Here is a 23,298-nt window from a genome sequence, read left to right on the forward strand (position 1 = left end):
ACATGATCTATTATATGTCAAGAATTGGGTGTCTTATTTAGAATAAGTATGTATAACATTCATAGAAAACATGTATTCATGTTTCAGAGCTACATTTCCCATGTAACTAAATGGTTTATTTGATCTATGAAGTAAGTTGGACATTCCCTTCAGGATAAAGGTTAATGTGGATGGATGGGCATAGTCAGGGGGTAGGTGACCCTTAGAGTTTCTATACTGTGATCAGGGGATTAATTGCTTGTGGAACCTCTGCATTCTTCAGCTAGAGCCCCAAGATGGCTCTTTCCTATCTCCTTCAGTTTGTTTTTTCACTTTCTGGTATTTTCTATTTATTTCCATCCTTTGTTTTCTCTGCTTTCTTCTACCCATGTGTCTACCAAAAAAAAATTTTGAGCCAAAAAGAAGGGAGAGAGAAGGGGAGGGGAGAGGGAAGGGGAAGGAGAGAGAGGGAAGAGGGGGAGTAGGAGGAGGAAGAGAGAGAGAGAGAGAGAGAGAGAGAGAGAGAGAGAGAGAGAGAGAGAGAGATATTAAAAGAGGGCTGAAGATACAGTACAGTGGTATAGTATTTCCCTGGTTTGCATGAAGCCAGTCCTCTCAGAACAAAAACTTATGAAAATCATAGGGACTGTGAAGGCAAGCATTAGTACTAACAAAAAGTAGGAGTAAGAGTCTGCAATGGCTGTCTTCGTGATGACTGAATTCCTCATAGGATCGATAAACTAAAACAACATCTAAAGTTTTTGAGGACCTATGCATCAGGAATTACAACAGATACAGGAATAGGAAAGACAAAGTGACTCTGTCATCATACACACCTACGCAATTAGATTAGATTAGACGTTGAGGGAAGGTGAATAGAACATGCATGTCACATCGTAAGAAGGTGAAGAAGTGATCTTTAGATCGCAGGATTAGAGCAGCTTGTCTGAGGATGGATATTTAACAGGAAGTTGGAGAAAGGCAGGATCATACAGTGTCATGAAAGCTAAGAGAACAAAGATTTCAGGAGGAAAGAGAAATCCTCTGTGTCAAACTGCTGCTGAGAAAGATGGGGACACGCAGAAGTCTACTGTGTGTGTGGCTCTAATGGAGGCCACTGGCGATCTTAAGAGGGCGTGGCCCTACAGAGGCTTAGTGATCTTAACAGGATCAGTTCCTTTCCACTTCCGGGGCACTGTCAGACGAGACGAATGAAATGCAGGTTATCGTAAGGTTCGGGCCATGGCTGATTTGCTTGAGAATATTTCGTGTGAAGAGTTCTCAGGAAGAAAAACATTTTTTTTTTTCTCGACTAAGAAAAAGATTAACAGCTAAGTAGAGAAGCAGACCGTATGGCTTTATTTTCAAGAAAGCTTACAAATGTTTATATGCTGCGACGAACAATCCATCAGTGGTGGAGAAAACAATGATACAGGAAACAAGCAAAGGAGAATTCTTGTGAACAGAACATAGCATGGGAGCCTGACTGAGGGAATTTGCCCTGGATGAGAATAAGAAAAATGTCTTCTATGGGCCCGAGAGACCTTCGCAACCCCGTACTCTCAGAGAACCCAGTGCTTGGCACATTGGAAACTCTGAAATATTTGCTAAGTGACTCTAGTAGACAGCTCTTCAAATCAACAAAAAAATACCAAAGACACAGAAAGGATGAAAGAATACAGAATTGGCAAGAGAAGTTAGGGCTTGGTATAATTTACTCATGTCCCATGCTTGGTTGCTGCTTGGTTTGTAGTGTGTTCTTTATGGTCCAAATCAGAAACCCTGACTATTTTTTACACGAACTATGGTTTTTAACGTGGCAGCATAACCTACGTGGAATCTAGTTAACTTGGTTTTCGGCTTATTTGATATCTACTGTGATCCCTTAATAATGTAAGGCTCAAATGGAAAATAACCTGTTTCCTAGCTTACTAATTCATTTTCAGGTGTATAGAAGGCATCTAATTCACTTATCTATGCCTGCAATTTCTCTCTATTTCCAGAATTATTTTTAGCACTGATAAAATTACTAATTATATTAAATCAAAACACAGATAATATTTACGAGCCAAATATCTATTTCACCTTAAAGGCAACGGTGCGAATTGGCACTTGAGCTTTAACTGGCACTTGGAAAGATCTAATCCATGATTATATAGCCAATGTTTGTTTATAAGGCTTTGAAATCATAAATAAGCCCAAAATATATTGTCTACTCTGATGAGGTTCATATATTCTTATTTCTGTAATACTTGACAGGGTGAGTTTGGGGGTAGGGGGGGGTCCAAGGGACTAGAAGACAGATGATCTGTTATTAAAAATCTACAAAGTACATTTTGAACATATAGAAATCATAAGAATGTGTTTGCAAATGTGTTATTTAATATTTAACCTCCTCCAAACCCCAGATACCCAGATGCATTAAAAAACAATCAAATTCTATACAGAATGTACATCAGATAAGATGCTTTGAAAAATGTGTTTTAAGACTGGCATGGTGATTCTCCTAATGGCTATGAAATCCTGTGATTTTCGCCTCTGCCCTCGGAATAAACAAAATGATAAATTTTAAAACCCTCCTATATAGCTCTAGTTCAATGCAATGCAGACAGAAATGGTGTTTATACATATTCTAATGGAGCGTATAAATAATGAATGATGAGGCTGTATTTGATCACATGGTAATAAGAGTTGGAAAATAATGTACTCAGAGGAATTTTGATGAGTTAATAACAGACATGTAAATTTACCCTCACAGGTTCACGGATGAGAAGTGATCTCGTTATATTCTAGTGTTATTGTGAAGTTTTCGTTTATGTCTTGTTAGTAAGTCATCTTAAGCTGATCTTGTTTCTTCCTATTGTGTTTTGAAGCTGCTCTGATTGCCTGACAACTCACTTAAACTTTCTTTAGACTGCAATATATATATATATATATTCTATTATATTTATATATATATATTTATATATATATTCAGAAATATATATATAAATATATATATTTATATATATTCATATATATAAATATATATATTTATATATATTCAGAAATATATATAAATATATATATATATTCATGGTTATAGTTTAAAATATTATTCTGGACCGAGGAGATGGCTCAGTGAATATGTGTTTGTCACGTGAGCATCTGAACCAGAATTCAGGCCCTCAAGAGGCAGACACAGAAGACCACTGGGGCAAGCTACCCAGCTAGGCTGGCAGGGATTGCCCAGCTAGGCTCCAGGTTCAGTGAAGAGCTCTGCCTGAATAAGGAGGAGAGAGATTTAAAAGGACAGGATGTCCAGGTCAACTGTAGGACCTCTAATTCCATAGTCACAATGCACATGCATGTCCACCAGTACGTACTCTACTTGAAGAAAGAAAGAGAAGGAAAGAGAGAATGTATAGAGAGGAAAAGAGGCAAGGACGCAGGGAGGCAGGGAGGCAGGGAGGCAGGGAGGCAGGGAGGCAGGGAGGCAGGGAGGCAGGGAGGCAGGGAGGCAGGGAGGCAGGGAGGCAGGGAGGCAGGGAGGCAGGGAGGCAGGGAGGCAGGGAGGCAGGGAGGCAGGGAGGCAGGGAGGCAGGGAGGCAGGGTTTTTAGGTTCAGAAATAGTAGACTTGATTTAAGAGCATTGCAAAGGGGGGTCCGGATGAAAGTAATTTAAACTGCAATGCTAATGATGAGGTCGAGCAAACCAGTTGAAAAGTGACTGAGAGAGTACCATGCTGGAGTATGTAATATCCAGAGAGCAGCATGCCCAATATCCCCAAGGTCAAAAGAAACCCTTCCTGTCCTACCCATGGCACCATAGACAGCCATAGGACTCGCCTCTCTGCTACCTACCTCCACGGTGCCTCTGGACACCCAGTCTCACCAGATCTCCAGTCCTCTTCAGTGTTCCCACTCTGATCTTTCTTGGGAATCCCTCAACAACACCAACAGTTCCTTTAGTTTCATACGGCACATGTACGGGGGAGGTTTTCTGCTCTTTTTCCTCATGACCACCTACTCCCAGGCTTCCTGGGCCTAGAAAATCACTATAGTTCTTAACAGAGGTGATGCCTTCCTGCAGTTGGATCGGGCTTTGGGTATCTGATGCTTTTGGTATCTGTACCAATGATGCTTCTGAGGCCCCAAACCTGAGGCATATCACTGGGTGAAGCTGAGTCCTTTGGGCACCACTGAAAGGGGATTATTCTCTTCCCTCCCCTCTGACATTAGCATGTATTCCTTTGTACATTACAAAATAGAGAAGTAGCACAGCATTTTGGAGTATGTAGGGCATGTGTGTTGGGTTCTCCCACAACTTTTGACCTGCTTTCTCTCTCTTTCTCTTTTTCCCCCCTATTTCCTTCTATATTCTTGTCCTTCAATCTCCCTTTTGGAGGCCTAGCTCTCACTTCCCCTAGGACAGTTTCTTTCATGGGAAACTCCTTAACCATTCATAGACATGGGACTGTTTTTTTTTTTCTTAGCTCACGCATCTCTAGTTCTAGCAGATCATTCTGAATCTGCACATGAACAGACCATTGTTTCAAGGGATGGACACAGTTCATATCAACCCTATAATGTTGGAAAATAGAGAGCTGGGTAAATGGCTCAGTGGTTAAGAGCATCTGCTGCTCTTGCCGAGGGCCTGAGTTCAGTTCCCAGCACCACATCAGGTGCAGGCTCATAACCTTTGAACAGGCACAGTAGATAACCCATCCTGGTTAAGAAGCACTAAGAAGGCAGGCAATGACAGACAAGATAACATTTTAAAATAATTTCATTGGAAGACCTTTGCAGAAGTAATGCTTTAACAGAAATCTGAACTGAGTGAGACACTGGGCCCCACAGTATCTTAGCGAAAGGTAAGGCACGTTCCTAGAGCATGCATTCTAGCTAGACTAGCCTCACCAGCTCGCCCTGAGTTTGCCTGATATCAAAGAATATGATAGAAGATGAGAAGGGGAAGATTCCTAACATCTACCCCCAAGCTCCACATCCACCAGCACAAACATGGACTCAACACATGTGCACCCATACATGTACAAACACACAAGTATGTACACATGCACTCATACCATATACACATACACAGAGGAAAAATACTGGAATTAAAGGGGAAATGGCAAGGATGGAGGGAGGGGAGGAGCGGCTAAGACAGCACTCAAAAAGGGCCATGTCAGATTCTAATTTTACTCTGAACAAGTCAAGATGCCCCCGGAGAGTTTTAAGATAGTACTGACATGATCTAATTTGTGATTTAAAAAAAAAAATCACTCTGGCTTTGTGCAGAGGCAAAAGGAAGCTGGAAGCAGAGAGACCAATTAGAAGCCTGCCACTATGATTCATAATAATTGGTGGAAGTAGGGTAATGATGGTGAGGGTTGTTGGAAGTGATGTGGCTCCGACTGTGGTCTGTAGACAGAATGGACTTCAGTTACCAACAGTAGGACACAAGGAAAATGGAGAATGAAGGAATTAATATTGTGGTTTAATTTGGGCATTTTGTTTTGTTTTGCTTACGCACTTGAAGGTTTCGGCTATAAAAAAGGAGACAGAAGGAAAGAGCCAATCTTGTGTGAGTGGAGAGGGCATGGGTCAGAGGGTTAGGCCCAACATCTAAATGGGTATGCCTGTCACAGTTAGAAGGGCAAGCATTAAGCTCTCGGGGATAGTTTTCTGGTTAATTTGAGACTGTGGTTTGGAGAAAACAGAAGAGACTAAGAATTGAACACTAGCCTCTCCAGTGTGTAAGAGTTTGGAAGATGAAGAGAAAAAGTAAGAGTAGACTTGAAAAGAACAGGCAGAAAAGAAGCAACCCGGAGAGAAGAAGGTAAGGCCTTGGAGCCCCGTGTGGAAAGACTATCAGAAGTAAGGAATCGCCTGTGAGGTGGCATGCCAGTGCTACTGGTGGGTCAGCAGGATGGAGACTGAGGGGTGCACACTAGAGGTAGCAACTCACACTTGGTTGACTGGCAGCCAATGAGATACGCAGTACCATGGGTATCCTATACTCTATGGCTAGTGAGTATATGCCACACATGTCCTTTTGGTGGCTGGGTTACCTCACTGGGGGTGATAGTCTCACGTTTCTTTTCTGAGACAGTCTCCACAATGCAGATCACCATGCTTTCTGGCTCCCTCTGTTTCACTTACAGATCCCCCTGCCTGTGCCTCCCAAGTGCTAAGGTTATAAGTGTAAACCACTGAGCCCCAAAGGCTTTGCTTCAGTACAAAGACTATCCCAGGACATTTGAGGTAGACCAGAAAGCTCTTGTAGACAGGGCCAAATTAGTGATATAAAGAGAGAGAGAATTAACCAACAATTACCTCCCACTGACATGCCAAAAAAAATGTTTATGCTTTGGCTATTGATGTTCCTTAAAATTCCCTGGGTTTTAAAATAAAATTTAGCCAAGAAAATCTTAGTACTTAATGTCTATTCACTTAAGTCATTTCGTTAATACATTTTCAGGTAGGGAATTGTTGGATCAAAGACCGTGAACATTTTTAAGACTAGTGGGAGTGCTCTGGTACTCTTTAAAAAATTAATTTACCTTGCTGCCAGTAATGTATAAATAATTAAGCTTTATTGAAGTCTTACTGGAGTTGTGCCATCTATCTTGATGTCAGAGTCCGTGGGATTCTCAAAGTGTTTCCACGAATCTTACTCTAAGAAAATGAGGTTAGCACTTATAGACAAAGAAAACGTTTTCCTTTTCTTTGCTCTGTCTTATTTGTTTTCAAACTAAATATGTCTCTAATAGTAATAATTGTAACAATCATTTATTTTAAGTCATGTACCTAATTCAAATGATATGGTAGGGAAAAATTGGTTTTTGAATCACACCAGCATATATTTGATTCTCAAACTCATTACTTGGGTTTGTTATCAGTCACTTAAATTTCTTCTTCAAAATATATATGAATATTAATTAAATTAAATTAATTAATATTAATCTGTTTTCTAAGTCATAAAGTGAGTTAAAATTAGATGTCTATAAGATCCCTGTTACCCAGTAGAAAAAAATATTCACGAAGACGGTGGAACTTTAAAAAAAAAATTTACTTTTTTCTTAAAATATCTCATAAATGTGTATTTTTGTTTCAAAATCAAGAAAAGAAAAAAGAAAACAATTCTCATGTGACATACCTGGTCCACAGTTCATAAAATTCTCATTTTAGAGTTTTGTTAATTACTATGAAACAAACCACCATGAAATTTCAATGCTAGTAAACTATTGAAACAGCAAGCACCTGGGGCATCTCCTGGGACAGCACGGGCTGCGGCTGTAGACCTGGGCTCAGCAGACTCTCTAGAAATAGTAGCAGTCGGCGAGCTCCAGGTGACTAAACAAGGCTTCAGCTCGCAGGCTCTCTGATTATCCCAAGTAGCAATGGTGAGGGAGTAACAAGAAGAACACAAATGGAAGTCAGATGCATCACAACACCCGGTCAGTTTCCAAACCGGTAAGAGAACCCACTGGGGTGGGGAGAGGGTGGTCTGGGTCACGCTGTGCAGTTGGGAGCATCAACGCTGGGATTTCTGTCTGTGGCTAGTGGAGTGAGTCAGCAGAAACGCTTTTTGATTCTCAGAGAAACATATTTAGCCTCTAGGTCTGAAGCGTAAACACCCTCTCAGTTATTCGGTGTATCTGAACGGTAAGGGTTCGCCATACTCAGGAGTCTCTCTGCAAAACTACCAACCATCCCAAAGACTGGATTGCAAATGCATCCATCTGAACAGAACCCAAAAGTTTCATACGAGTAGTAAGAAAAGCACTTACTATGTTTTCTCTGTTTTGTCCGTTGTAGTTCCCACACGGACATGGCGGGGTTTGGGGAGTTCGGGGTGACCTTACTTATAATAACTAGAAAATGAAAGAAGGGGTCACAATGAGGTAAGCTGAGAAATCTAGACTCGTTTACAACAAGGGCATCTGGGGCCTCCACCTGTACATGCAGGCTTCACTAAAATGCCAGGATCTTCTGTATGATCCAGTAAAAAGATTGCTGAATGAAGGGTGTTGATGTGAGATGCCCCTGGCCTAGTTCCCACCTGGGAATGGCAGTTTTCCAGTTTGCCTTCAGTGAACAAGAACCTTGGCTTTTAGTCGTAGTAGCTCTCACAAGAATCATGCACCCTGATTAAAAATTATTTATGACTTCATTAGTTAATCTGCACAGAAAGTAATACTCTCAGGTAAAGAGAAGCTCAAAAAATGTTTACACTGAAATTTATTTCTAAAATATATTTATTGAATTCCCACTGTGTTCTTGGCACTATGTGTAGCGTCTGGGCATACAGAAGTGGAAAATGGAAATTCAGTTTGAACATTTAAAATAGTGTTTCTGGTATTGGCACAAAGTTATGGACAAATTTGATTTCATCTGTGGTCCTTAAGGATAAATAACAACGTCAAAGATAATGTAGCTGGTATTTCCATCCATTCTCATAATAAAATTGGATTAACTTCCTGTCTGATTCAATATTACCGAGAGCAATCATCAGGTTAGCCCAGATAAATCACTTGACTCAAAAAATTCAACCTCCATTTCTCATAAAACACAGGGTTGCCAGGATTTTTTTTTTCCTTTTGAGTGCATCTCTAGCATGAAACATGAGCAGGTAATAATGTCAAATAAAGACCAAAATTTCAAAGTAGTGTTTAAGGTTTAGCAGCCAGATGTTAGACTGAAGAGGAAGAAGGGCGTTTTCAAGGATTTTCTTTATATATATATATATATATATATATATATATATATATATATATATATATATAAAGAAACCATATATATATATATATATATGGTTTGCCTGTTTAAAACTTGACTTACTAGCTAATAAAGTCCCAAAGCTCTGAAGTAGATGTGGGGTGGTTTTGTTCCTTATACCAAAATACTTTCAAAATCTTCAATTTACTTTTAAGTGACCATCACTAGTCACTCGGTTAATAACTTATCTGAATTGCACTGTATAAAATTAACCATTTCTATACTTAGCTGCAGTACGGGAGAATAGGCTACATCCGGCCTCTGTTTTCCGGATCCATGCATTTTCTTCTAATTTAATAATTAAACCACAGATAGAGCAATTCTAATAAACACCACAGCCTCAACCCTACTGAAAGGGAGGAGGGGGGTGAGTCTCGTAAAGATTAAGAAAGTACTGAGGAGAAACTGACAGAGTCCTGCTGCATTAAAACCTTCGTTGCAGACAACAGGTACTAAGAATCTTGTTTGTCTAGAAATGGGATGTCTCTGAAAGTGCCAATCACTTAAATAACACATTGTGGGGAAATTATATGGTTATTACTATGTTGCCACCTCCTGTTGCAGATGAAAGAACGGCGGGCATACAAAAACTTCCACACTCTGTCTTTATTCACTTTAAGTTATGCAGAAAATTGTTAATGCCCACTGTGACAGAAAAAATAACCAAGATTACCGAGGACATTTCAACCACAGGATTTTTCCTTGCATCTCAAAAAACACATGCCAATAAACCAGGCTTCGCTTTTATCGTGTTTCCTGGAGAATTGTGTAGCACACCAGAAGATGAGAAGCGGAATCCAATCACGGTCACCGAAGTGAAACATAAACTCCTCTGTGGTGGGAATCAAAAGAAATGTGTGCCATCCATCCGTTCAGGCTCAGGCTGCAGACCACTCAGATGGCCTTTCAGAGCTCGTGTGGTCTCCTGCCCCTGCCTGGCTCAGGCTTTTCTATGTGATCACTTCTGGAACTAATACACCCCTGTTGTCTGAATATGGGAACTTAAAAGGAGAGATAGCCATCTGGCTCTTTATAACAAATAAGGCACCAGTGGCCCGTATAAATTAATACTTTCTTCAGCTTAATATGGTATCTATATATTTGGTGACTTAAAACAACCTCCATTTATGACTAGAAAGCAAGTTCTCTGGGGGGATTTAAGGCGTATGAGTTTGCCGTTGGATGTCTGTTTCTAAGCAGTTCTAGACACCATTTACAAACTCGTCTTGTCAAGTACTGGACACAGTGCCAGGATGTCTCCTCTGTCCTCTCAGATGTGCTCTATGAGTGAGGCAACTAGAGCAACCACAGAAAGAGGTTTGCTACCTTTTCTTTGTTGACTTGTCTCTTGTTTTTGCCCTGTTGTTGTTGTTGTTGTTGTTGTGGTGGTGGTGGTGGTGGTGGTGGTGGTGGATGGTTATGATGCTGATGATGTGGTTTTTTGTTGTGGTTAACTCATCGAGATAGTCTCACTATGTGGCCACCGCTGGCCTGGAACTTGCTATGTAGACCAGGCTGGCCTTGAACTCACAGAGATACTTTTTTGGCTGGGATTAAAGATATGCTCCAGTCACTCCACCCTTGAGTTTTGTGATCTTGATGGGGTTCATTATAGAAAACTGTATTTGTCTGACCTTGTTTTTCCAACAGTGTTTACCAGAGCATTGATTTTTCTGCCTGAACCTAGTTTGAGCTCAAACTTTGGCTGCCATCTTCTGCCCCCAGAGTGAGGAAGAATGGGCAAGAAAGGAAGGTGGGGAGGAAGAACAATCCGAGGGAGATTGAAAGAGAACACAAAAGAATGACAGTGGTGAGAATAGAAATACATGGGGGGGGGGGGGGAGATAATCGGGGAGATGGACATAGAAACGTCTCTTGATTGGAACACATAACAGTGAGACTTGAATCCTCTGTGGAAACTCTGTGGAAAGAAGATGCTATGACATTTACATAGGATAACAGGTAATCATGGCTAAGTCATGACTTTTTTTCTAAGTTGAAAGTGTTTTGTGTTAGGCTGCTATTTTCTCCCATTTTATAGATAGGTAGGTAGGTAGATAGATAGATAGATAGATGATTGATAATATAAGTGATAGATAGATGAATAGATAGATGATAAATAGATAGATAGATAGATAGATAGATAGATAGATAGATAGATAGATAGACAGACTTAAATATTTTATAAGTTTAAATAAATACAAACCAACAAGGCACAAGAATCCTAAGGGTATGCCGTGTAAGTTCTGCACTTTATGTAAGCTTTTTCCTCTTCCAGTGAATATGCACTCAAAAGATCAAGGTTGTCATCATTTCATACTTTCTTAAAAAAAAATTTATTCTGATGATGGTACCTGCCACAAATTATATAAAATGTAAAGATTTCAGGAAAATGTATACAGAAGTTCTAACTGACAAATTTAAGGGGTCTTTGGAAGCAACAGAGGAAGGCTTATCCCAAGAAGAGAGGAGGTAAAATAGGGCACTAATTAAGAAGTTAGATTGAAATAGAGGAAGGAGATTAATGACACAGAGAGGAAACTGGGTTATTAAAGGCTTTCCAAATGAGTCAGCCGAGGGGTGCTAACCTAAGCTGCTAAATTCAGCTGCTTTTTATTGGCATCTAATTTGTAGAAAATGAAGCAAAATAGGTATGAATGTCACTCAGCATTCATAAAGAATCTTCTGTGCACGGCGGACTTGGGTCTGAATTGGGTGGAGAATACAAGAAGGCAGAAATTCAGAAGTCAAAGAGCTTCCTCAAAGCCTGGCACTCAGACTGCAAATAGAAAACAAATTATATCTCTTTTTTTTTTTTTTTGGCAAAATGAAATAATTTAAATATTCTGTTGTCCTCTTCTCTGATTGCCTGATTGACTTTTGGCTAAAATTCCCCAGTAGTGATAAAAAAATCTATTAACATAAATATCACCAAGGCAAATCAGGCCACTCCCTGCTCTGATATTATATATCATTCTAGTAAGCAAGCATTAGGTCTCTATTTGATCAACAAAGTCACTATCCCATCCCTTTTTGTTCTGAATATGCAGATAAGTAGCTCGGTGACTACATTCCTTTCAGTGTCCATATGCAATAAATTCATATCATTGAGCTAAGGTTATTGGGCACTTTTGTATGTCAGTTCTAGCTGTTTTCTTCTAAAATTTTACATGCTTCTCATAATTTCCTAGGTTATTCTCATAAAAAAGAATGCTCTTATCACCCCCATTTGATAGATGAAGAAACTGAGGTTTTTTTGGACAGTTAAGGATTTAACAGAGATTACCCATCCCCATTTGAACTCAAGTCTTTCTCATCACCCCAAGCTCATAACTATAATTCGTTGATACAGAGAACTTCTTTGGTATTTGCTCACCCACCTTCAGCTTCTAAGCATGCAAACATAATTATTTAGTTAAATTATCTTATTATAGCAAATGTCTCCCAGCGGCTCAGAAACCACATTTGAAAACCACTGCCTGAAGCTCACAATTACTTCCTATAGCCTTTCCAGGATCTACATTTTTTGTCACGAATGCGTGTAGCTATGATGACAAGCCACTTTTAGAAACTCTGCTACTGACTTGCATATCCCCTAACACTCTTGTTTCCTTCAGACCTTTGTACTTTGGGATATTCCTGTGCTGGAACCAAGGCCAACTAACAAGAACACTTATAGAGTCTTTTGGAGGTTTGGGTTGGGTTGGCCCTTTATTTTGGAGCAATGATAAATGACGTGTGAGTCTATGACGCACACGTATGTGTTTGCATAGACCAAGAGATGGCATCTCTCTGCTCCTACACTCTAAAGGACAGAGGATGCAGGCTTATGAGATCAAAAACACACATGAATCTTGCTGGAGACATTACTGAAGGGTACAGTGAGAATATTCTTCTGTGACTCTATCTTCTTAGAAAGATGCTCTCACAAGCCACAAGTGGCACTTTTTCTGTGGAAACAGCCTTTAAAGTGTACTGTATCATTTGTAAACAGGGACTGCTAACAAAAGAAGCCAAAGTCTTTGCATGGGGGCATGGATAGTGTTTTTAAAACAAAGGCAAGAGACAAAGAAGTTCTCTAGCCCTAACCCTGAGAAGCTTTATACCATCATTTTAGACAATTGAGAGAATCCATACCCTGTGTAGGTGCCAAGGCCCTACTGTTGAAGTGCTGGTCAGTTGGGCCAATGGTAGAATGGCTACTCTCCTTGGATGGCCCCATTCCATGCACACCTAACTGCATAACAACTCACTGGACTTAGTGAGTTATTAAATTGGGAGAAGGGCACACGTTGGAGGCATGTGGTAGGAGTTGAGGGAAAGATACTGAAGACGTATATGTGTCTATTTCATCGTGCACACATATGAAATTCTCAAGAATGAATAAAATGACAAACATTTAAAGGTTAATAAAAATACATTAGAGAAATTGAAACTTCATTAGAATAAAAAAACTGGAAAGGACAGAGAGGGCAGGATAAAAAAAATACCAACTGAAGAGAAATAAGTCAACAGGGGAAATATAAACGAGTGTGGCTAGAAATAAATAGAATATACAATGGCTCAATTGGTACCTGAATGTGAGACTGGCATATTTAGAAGCAAATCATTCAGATGTTTCATAGCAAACAATATTTTTGAAATAAAGCTTAGAATGTATAGATTTCAAAGACATTCTGTGTTATTCTGGAACTACTAAACCAAGGAAATACTATGTGGATGTCTTTCTTAACCTCAGAGATAGAGAATCCTATGAGAGTTCAGGGAGGAAAAAAAAGCAAGTTATCTACAGAAAGGCCAGTGTCAGGTGAAGGTATTTTTTTTTTACAGTAACTATCATTGCCAGAAGGCATTGGGATCAGAGCATCAGGTTTCAAAAGCAAAAAATAAATAAATAAATGAAAATAGAGATTGAATTACAAATCTAATATCTAGCCAAGATGTCACTTGTTATTAAAAGCACCATAAACATAATTTTAAAGATACAATATCTCCAAAAATATGTCACTCCTGAGCCTCACTTGAAAGTAAGAGATACTAAAATCCAGATAAACAAGAGATACATCCAAATGACAAGGCCCAAGAATGCTGGCATCCTTTCTAGGAAAGGAACTGAATCTCCAAGGAGAGAGAACAGCACCTTACCAACGAGGCACATGTGAATTGACACCATGGAGAAAGAGAGAGGCTGGGCGGTGGTGGAGCATGCCTTTAATCCCAGCACTTGGGAGGCAGAGGCAGGCGGATTTCTGAGTTCGAGGCCAGCCTGGTCTACCGAGTGAGTTCCAGGACAGCCAAGGCTATACAGAAAAACCCTGTCTTAAGAATACAAGTTTGCGGGCAGGGGTAATTTCAGGTTTAATTATTAATTTAAAAATGAACTAGTAATTTTGTATCTGGTGATGTCTTGATTTGATTGCAATTTATTCTTAATTGATCCCTATCCCCATTAACCTGTTTTTATCTTGTACCAGATAGAGTGCAAAATGTATTTAAGATTAATATCTGCCCACTCCCCTTTCCTCATTTCTTCTCCCATCTTGATTATGATATCTTATCCTAACTCTGAAGACTGAAGGCACATGGTTCCCTCTAAAAACCACTATCAATACCACTTCAGAAAAAAGCCAGCAACAACAGGGTAGCGGGGTGGGCTTCTCCCCTCTCTTCCTAAATGCATGTTCAAAGATAAGACTTTATTGATCTTAAACATCTGTCAGATGAGTCATACATTGGATTATTTTTTATATACATGTATACACAATATTTCAAATTGAAAGCAACATCTCAGTGGATTCAAAACTACTACATCCTGTTGTCTAAAACAATTTATAATTGTACAAATGAAATGCACATATTGATATTTAAAATGCATAATTAAAAAAAAGAATACAAGTTTGCTTAACCAAAGAGTTATGACTATTAATTTAAAAATTGAAAGCTCTATTTTGGCTATAATTGCAGTTGATTCAACTAGCATTTTAGACACACCACGACAGTTTCATATGAAAAATTAATTAAATGGGCCCAATAAGAAGACTCAGATGGGTAAAGATACTTGCTACCAAGCCTGCTGACTTGAGTTGAATTCCCTGAAGCACACAAATGATAGGAAGCAAGAACCAACTCCTGCTAAGTTTCCTTCTGACCTCTACACTCTTCCATGGCATGATTGGGTGCACACATGTGCACATACACACGCTGACACACACACACATGATGATGATGATAATGATGATGATAATGATGATGATAAATCTTAAAAATGAAAAATAATTAAATATTATGAAGGAGAGGCAACCCACTGGTTCCCTACTGAAATAGCCCGTAGAGCCATGATGGGGATCTAAACGGAGATGCGTTAAACATAGACGAAGATAAAACGGATTGATCACTCAGAAGAGCTTGAGAAAGGAGAACAGAAAGATGAGATACTATCTAACAATGGAGAATAGGGCTGACGGCTCCAATTTGCTGTCATAATGGTGAAGAATAAGAGAGAAAACAAACTGAATACCAAATGTGATACTTCAACATATAACACATGAAAAGAGAGGAAAATTCAGTTCAGGTAGGGAGAGGAAAAGGTGATTGAGTTTGATAATGTTAGGTTAGGACGAAGCATAGCTGAGACGCATACAAACGTGGAATCCAGAAACGAAACGAGTGTGGAAACAGAAGCAAATGACAAGTGAGGAGACAGGATTGGGTAGTGACACCAGATGCTTCAAATGAATTGAAGTTTTCTGCTTGGTTCAAATACATGTTCTGGAAATCTCTTACCAATACAAATTCTAACCAAAGAAAGATAGGATGTTCAGTGACCAAGAATGGAGTTATTCTGGACAGGAATATTCTGGACAGGACACATTAGGACTAAGAAGATGCTAATCAAAGTAGGTTCTTTGTGGCTACTGATTGACAGCATTTCTCTCAGGACTTTAGAGATTTCTCCTAGGGAGAAAGAAGGCCATCTGACCTTCTTCTGCCTAACTGGGCTGCTAGATATGGCCATGACTCCTGGTGGGTATAATCAAATGATAGCTGATGTTACCTGGTAACAGTGAAAGGAACTTGGTGGAGAGCTAGTCCGAGCTCCTGCCATTGACAGTTATGAGATTTACCAGGGTTCTGAACTTGCTACCACCTATCAGTTCTTCTCTCTGATGACATGGTCCACTGCCCCACACCAGGCTGGTCAAAACAGAGCTCCAGGTTCAGTGAGATACCTTCCCTCAGAAAATAAGATGGATAAGCGACTGATTAAAACAACCAGAAAACAACCTCTAGATGAACCCACATGAGTAAGCATAACTGCAAACATTTATATGTAAACACCACACACACACACACACACACACACACACACACACACCCCTGAGCTGTTTCTTTTATGGGGGGATGGAATACATTCCAATAATGGAAAATTGACTCCATAAACTCTGAATTAGAGATTCCCAATAAATTTAAGTATTAGAATCTTTCTAATTGTGTTTTCATTATATTTAAAGTTTTATGTTCATACACTTGTAATTATTAATATAAGTACCCAATTTTTCTTATGTAGTATGTTAGCTTCTGCTACTATAACATATACTAAACATAATCAACTTTTGAGAGTTTCAATCTATAGTCAATTGGCCTGTTGATTAGGGGCCTGTGGCAAGATGGTATATATTATGAAAGGGGTGTATAACAGAAGAGATTACTCAACAGGTAGAGACAATAAGCAAAAAAAAAAAGACAAAGGAGATAGATCTTGATTGCTTCCTCCAAGGGAACCCCCAATGGTGATCTAACTTCCTCCCAATAGGCTCTACTTCTTAAGGCACAGATGCTGTAAACTGAGGAACAAGTCATTAAGTCATTAGTATCTGGCCTTTGGGGGTACATTTCAGGTCCAAGCTCATGTACGTAGAAACTGAATAAGTGATTGCTAGGAAAGCTCTTAGAATTTCCATTCCTCCTTGAAATAGAAATCTCTAATCATAGAAATGATCAAGTGGGCTTAGAATTCAGACCAAAATATGCCTTTTTCTATGCTCTGTAATTTGAAAACTAAGCTATAACCTTATTATTGTCTTGGAAATTTCTGTTTCATCTCAGTTGAGCCTGCATGTAACAGCATGGAAGAGCTTACATGTTTCCAGTATCTATTGATAAAAATATAGGTGGTATATATCCACTAACTACAAGAAGTCCCATTCCTGTTTTGTTTGAAATAAAATTGTCATTTGATTAAGAATCACATTCTTTTTTCAAAATTTGCATTTACAATCTGTCTGGCATGTATTAATTAGGACCTGAAAGTGTGTGTGTGTGTGTGTGTGTGTGTGTGTGTGTGTGTGTGTGTATGTGTGTGTGTGTTTATATATGTATATGTGTGTGTGTTATGTATGTATATGTAGTTATATTACATATATTAAATCTATATTTTATTGTCACTTATTTTGTGGGTTAATAGTTAGAGTTATGGGCATGTTCTATGGAATCAATTCAAGACCTCTTAAGCAAGCTGAAATCCAGACAAATTATTCAAATGTTTGCTGCAGTGAGACAGAGAATTCCAATTTCAGCTGATTACCCCTGAGCATTATAATCTTCACTTTAGTTGGGTCATTCAAATTTCTGCTTCCAAAGCACAGCTTTTACCACCTTACAAAGCCGTCTTGTTGAGTGATTTTAATCTTGAGTTCCTATTTCACTTCCCATTTGAGACCTTAATACTGTTTCCACAGTTACAAGCCTCTGTTAATCAAGGCCCTGGGAATTGAGCTCTCAAGAGTTTACACAACCTCCATGTCTCTCAGTTCCCAGAGTTGCTTGCAGCTCCAAATCCTGCCCTTGGGGACAAGAGACAGTGCCTGCCTGCTCAGCCTGCCTGATGGCAAGCAAGAACTCAGTGGCTCTTCATCAGAGTTTAGGGGTGCTAACTGAGGGTTCTACCTTTAGTCATGCAGAGGACAGACGTAAACTGCTGAGATACAGTCTCTGAGATCTAGTAACAGCTTCTACATGCTGACAGTATAGATGATGGGCTCTGGGAGTATAGGAAGTCTCTGTTGTATGGAGCTATGGGTAGATTAGGTTGTAAATGTCTCTCTTATTCATCTGATGTCATTATCATCTCCAAGGCTTGCTGCTAAATAAGCTCACCCTCTCTAGTTCTTTCTGAACTCTGGCTGGCTGGTTCAGCTGTTCTGGGTCCAACTCCTCTCCAAGATGATTCATTCAATCTGGCTTCTCTCAGCTTCTCACCGAATTGCTCTGCTTGGCCTCAAACTAATTCTGGCAATTTGTTCTAATCTTCTGGCTCCTTCTTATTTTCTCACTTCAGCTGCCTCTGCTGACCTGCACTGAACTGCATGAATTCACTAAGGAACTCAACTCCACTGCACTGCACTGCACTGACACCCAAATGACTCAACTCCCAACTCATGTGCACTAATTAAACTGACTGACCCTCTCCCTGAGCTGCTCTTAAATAACTTTTCTCCTGAGAGCTGGCCATATCCTATCTCTGACTCATTCTTTTAAATCTTTCCTTGATTCATCACTTTGCCTGCCCCTCAATTAGATGTCATTGTTTGTGATCAAAGGTGAGTACTAAGGGTGTGTGTGCATTCCAGCCCATCACATAAACCTAGAAAGTCTTTGGATATGATCAGAACAGTCATGTTGCTTCATTAAAATTTCTCTCCACCGGGTTTTAGTAGGTAGATAATGGAATTATGCTTAAGACTATAAACTAACTGTAAACTGAAAACCATCCTTGGCATCTAAATCCTACTGGTCCATGAAGGCTTAGATCGACTTTAACTTTACATATTAAATTGTTATTTACATATGGGAAACATCTTTAAGCTATAGAAAAGCAGAGGAAATGATATGTGAACTCTTATACATCCTTAGATGATTACTAAATATTTTATTTTTTAAATTATGAGTATATGTGTCAGGGTATGTGCACTTGGGTGAAGTGCACACCGAAGCCTGAAGAAGGCATCCAGTCCTCTGAAGGTGAAGTTATAGGTGACGATAAAGTGCATGACTTGGATACTGAGAACCAAGCATGTGTCCCCTGCAAAGTAGTAGATGCTCTTAACTGTAAAGCCATCTCTCCAACCCCCATTAGATGATTTTTATGCCATAAAGGATTACTTCCTGAAAGAAGAGGCTCACATTCTAATAAGACAGAAGATGAGAAGCCCAAGTCCAGGAGAAACTGTTGTAACAAGTGGGGAGTGAGTCCTCCAGGGAACCCCCTTTTTTTAGCTCCTCTCTGTGTTCTTTAACTTCTTCTTTCTGCTAACCCAGGCATTGACACTCCTTTTCCTAGAAAGCACTCAAGATTGCATACAGCCTTTAAATAGAAATATTCACTGGTGGCCCTGTCTGACCACCCAAGTAGCTCTCTACAAACAGCTCTTCTCAGGGATGAACACCCAGAATTCAGCTGAATACAGTTTGTATTGACTTACAGTCAAGGAAACATGGCAAAACATTGAGATCTTTAGTTAATGCCCTGCCTAAAGTGTAACATTTTTTTTCTAAGAATTCTGACGTTATCCTTATTTGGAGTTTAACTTAATCCTCACAAGATTCTTATGTTGGGCTTTTAACTCCCTAAGAATGTGAGTTAATTTAGAAGTAGGGGCATTGCAAGTACAGCTCACTAAAGCCATCCTACAGTAGGGAGAGTTCCTTATTCAATATGCCCAGCCATTATAAAAAGAGGAACTTACAACACAGATACCCATAGAGGGAAGAGACACAAAAGATGACCGTGTGATGCCACAGGCAATGACTGGAGCTGCCAGACAAGCAATACCAAAAAGTGCCCCAAATAAAAGAAACTAGAAGACAAATGGCATCTTCTTCCCTGGAGATACATGAGGGAACATGGTTCTACTGCTGCTTTAATTCAAACTTTTATCTCTACAACCCTAAGACAATGTATGTCTATTGTTTTACAATAGATAAACATAATGAATAAATATGTTTGAAAGTATTGTTGATAGTGTCAATACAGCTTTTCAACCCAATTCTGATTAAATTCTCCATTTTCCTTCACTAGAAACAAGTAGATACCTGTTGTTAGGGTGTCAGGCAGAATTTTTTGGTGCTTCTACCCTGCTTTGGATCTCAGTTGGCTCTCCTCCATAACAAGACAGAGGGCCCCCACCCTTGTGCAGGCATTAAAATACCCCCAGGTAGAAATTTATGATAAAAAAAAAAAGTAGGTAAGCCTACCATTTTGATTGGGAAGCACTTCACCTGTTTTATGTACTGTTAATGCCTGGCTCCTGACACCTTGAACACTGGCCACTTCCAGTCATTTATCTGCCACAAAGTTTGAATATAGATAATCTTTCCTAACAAGTCTACGTGTTTTTCAAAGCAATATCATTCTATCATTCTCCTTTTAGGGAAAGCTAAGAGCGTCCCAGCTTACGGGTTCTCACTCTAGAGTAGATTATAGTTGCAATGCGATCTATTAACCAAGCAAATGAGAACCATCCAATAGTTAGTTAGACTCAACCTACTCTGGCCAAAGTAGTGGACTCGCCAATACAAGAATATACAAAATGCATAAGATTCAGTTTCTCTTTCTTACAAGTATTTATCTTTAATCACTATGGGACATGCTCTCTCTCCCTCTTCCAATCTCTCTCTCTCTCTCTCTCTCTCTCTCTCTCTCTCTCTCTCTCTCTCTCTGTGTGTGTGTGGGGGGGGGGGTGCTACTTTCATGTAGGTACCTGTAAAAGCCATAAACGGGTGTGAAGTCCCCTGGAGCTGCAGTTGTAAGTGGTTGTGAGCTGTTGAATCAGGAGCTGAGAACTGAACTCAGGTCCTCTGGGAAAACAGGAAGTGTTTTAATCTGCAGAGTCAACTGTCCAACCTCATGATCCAGTTTTGAAAACACAGTAAACGACTCCCTGGTTTAAGTACAGTAATAGAATAGCGCTACTGCCTTAGGCTATGTTACTACCATCACAATTTGATTTGTAATTCTGGAACATTTTACTGTTTAGACTTGTCAGGAGTGTTTTCCCACATGTTAAATGAACACTGTTTACCTTAGATCAAGTCCTTATATTGCTGGCTTTGCTACCAGTGTAAATACATACTGTACCTCATATATTTGCCTGGCTCTGGCAGCAGGTCACTATATAGAGAAACTTCTAGCTTCAGCCTTATGGGACTTGCATAGCATCCTTCTCTGTGACTGTGTGTGAACATGAATTAATATATCCTTCAGCTTACATAGCTAAAATAGGCTTGTCCACAAACACCAAAAGGAGAGCAAAGTAGACTAAGCCACACTGCAATGGAATTCCTGTTTTAAAAAAATGATCATTTTCTTTTCATGTGTTTTTAAATAACTAGACACATTGTTTTATTACATGATTTTCCATCTTTTTAACTAATGCCATTTGAAATTTCACATAAAGAATATTTATTATTTTAGTTATATCAAAATTAGCACCTGAACCGTGAACTTATAAGAGCCCCACTCCCACCCCCCACAAACTGTTGTGGCCAGTTATTAGTGACTGACTGTCTGAAACTCCATATTCACTTGGTTTTGTATTTTTTTTTCTGTCTCTGTTTTCCAGACACTGCAAATGGATATAAACAAGCTGAACATAACCTTGCTTCGGATTTTCCGCCAAGGTGTAGCTGCAGCCCTGGGACTCTTACCTCAGCAAGTGCACATCAACCGTCTCATTGTAAGATCACACCTTTCATAATCCCAGAATTCAAGCCACGTTTCCATTATCAAAGGCTCCATGCTACCATTCTATGACTGATAATCCAAATCTACCACAGTAACTATTTTTGGAAACAACATTTTATTGAAACAAGCCACATTCTCTCGTTCACATGTTGTGTGTGGCTGATTTTATGCTTACAATGGCAAAACTAAGTTGTTAGAGCAAACAGATTGGCCCATAAAGCCCAAGGAATTTACCGTCTGGCCCCTTACAGAAAATGTTTTATTAACCTTGTCATAATTCAATATTAGCCTCCCCTATAAATATGAAAAAGGGCCAGATCACTTTCTCCAGCATCCTGGCATAACTCCCAAAATATTGTCCAGGACAGTGGAACCTTCTCTATCAGATTTCTGGACACCGTTTACTGAAGCTCTTTTAAGCTTATCAATAGAATGGACGTTGAATGCACAAAACAAAAAAAAATGTGTATGAATAAAAAAGAGTTAGTCCTTACCCCTCATAGCTCATGGAATGCCAAGAAAAAAACTTAAGGTTGGCATCTGAGGTGGGAATGAGGAGAACCTAAGAGATCGAGGAATCTGCTGTGTAGGAACTCCTGACCTATCACCTAGTCACCTGAATTCATTCTCAGTGTCTGGGAACCTGGAGGTCATGAGCTTCATGCTCTCATTAACACTGAAGATTGCTATAAGCCATGTGGATAAAATGGACAATTTAAATCAGACTACTTTTCTTTTAAATCTTTCAAGACAGGGTTTCTCTGTATAGCCCTGGCTGTCTTGGAACTCACTCTGTAGACCAGGGTGGCTTCGAAGTCAAATTCTGGGATTAAGGCATGTATTACCCTGCCCGGCATAAGTTTTATTTATTTATTTTTTTAAAAAGGTATTTGTCTAATGCTCACAGGACAGAAACGTTGAGTGGCAGCTGTACAGATGGCTCCCCAGTTTCAGAGCACTTACTGCTCTTTACAGGAGAGCTGAGTTTGGTTCCCAGCACCCTCGTGATAGTCACAACTGCCTGGATCCAGTTCTAGAGGATGCAGTGTCATCTTCTGACCTCCACAGGCTCCAACACATGGGGTTCATATAAGTGCATACACAACACACATGTATGCATGCATATCAGCACACATATGTGCACACACAGACATATATTAAATATTTAATATGTAGAAACTACTTAAATAAAAATAAATAAAATAATTAAATAATTAATATATAAAATGCTAACTCACTTGACTTTAAAATATGTCTGTAAGCATAATTATCCAGGAAGCATCTGAGAAATATATGTTAAGTTGGTACACAGCTCTAATTCTAGCATTTAGGAGGAAGCTGAGGCAGGAGGATGCAGAGATCTGGGCCAGCCTACGTTACATCTAGATGTCGGCTCTGAAATCAATCATAGCAATATACCTAGGAGAAACGAATACACATCACTCCCTAAAATGACTTTGAAGATTCTAGGAACCTGACTTTCATGTTTGTGAAGAACAGGTGAAAATTTTGCCCAACTTTTTAAAGCTGTCTTCATCTTACCCAAATGGTGTGCTCTCCCTAGGAAAAGAAGAGCCAGGTTGAGTTGTTCGTGTCTCCCGTAAACCGGAAACCAGGGGATCCACAGGCACTGCAGGCTGAGGAAGTACTTCGTTCCCTTAACGTGGATGTTTTGCGTCAGAGTTTACCACAGTTTGGAATCACAGACATCTCCCCTGAGGTATGTCGTTGTATGGATGTTAAATGTTGTTGCATTAAAAAAAAAAATTCAAAGTCAGCACCATATGCTAATCCAAACAGCGAGGCTTTGAAAC

At 39.5% G+C, this 23,298-nt stretch overlaps 1 protein-coding gene across 3 annotated transcripts in view; it reads left to right on the top strand.

Annotated features, from left to right (window-relative positions):
* Ptprr (protein tyrosine phosphatase receptor type R) overlaps positions 1–23,298 on the top strand; it is a 234,994-nt gene that overhangs the window by 113,220 nt on the left and 98,476 nt on the right. Inside the window, exons 1-3 of one of the 3 annotated variants that reach the window (XM_076920261.1) lie at positions 7,279–7,437; positions 21,363–21,476; positions 23,049–23,204. In XM_076920261.1, the coding sequence (XP_076776376.1) occupies positions 7,405–7,437; positions 21,363–21,476; positions 23,049–23,204 (303 nt within the window). In that variant the 5' untranslated portion in view covers positions 7,279–7,404. Of the gene's footprint in view, positions 1–7,278; positions 7,438–21,362; positions 21,477–23,048; positions 23,205–23,298 lie in introns of those variants that run through there. The other 2 variants (XM_076920262.1, XM_076920260.1) reach the window with 2 other exon arrangements.

This window comes from Arvicanthis niloticus, chromosome 22, assembly GCF_011762505.2.
Source record: "Arvicanthis niloticus isolate mArvNil1 chromosome 22, mArvNil1.pat.X, whole genome shotgun sequence".
In the NCBI taxonomy this organism is placed as follows: Eukaryota; Metazoa; Chordata; class Mammalia; order Rodentia; family Muridae; genus Arvicanthis; species Arvicanthis niloticus.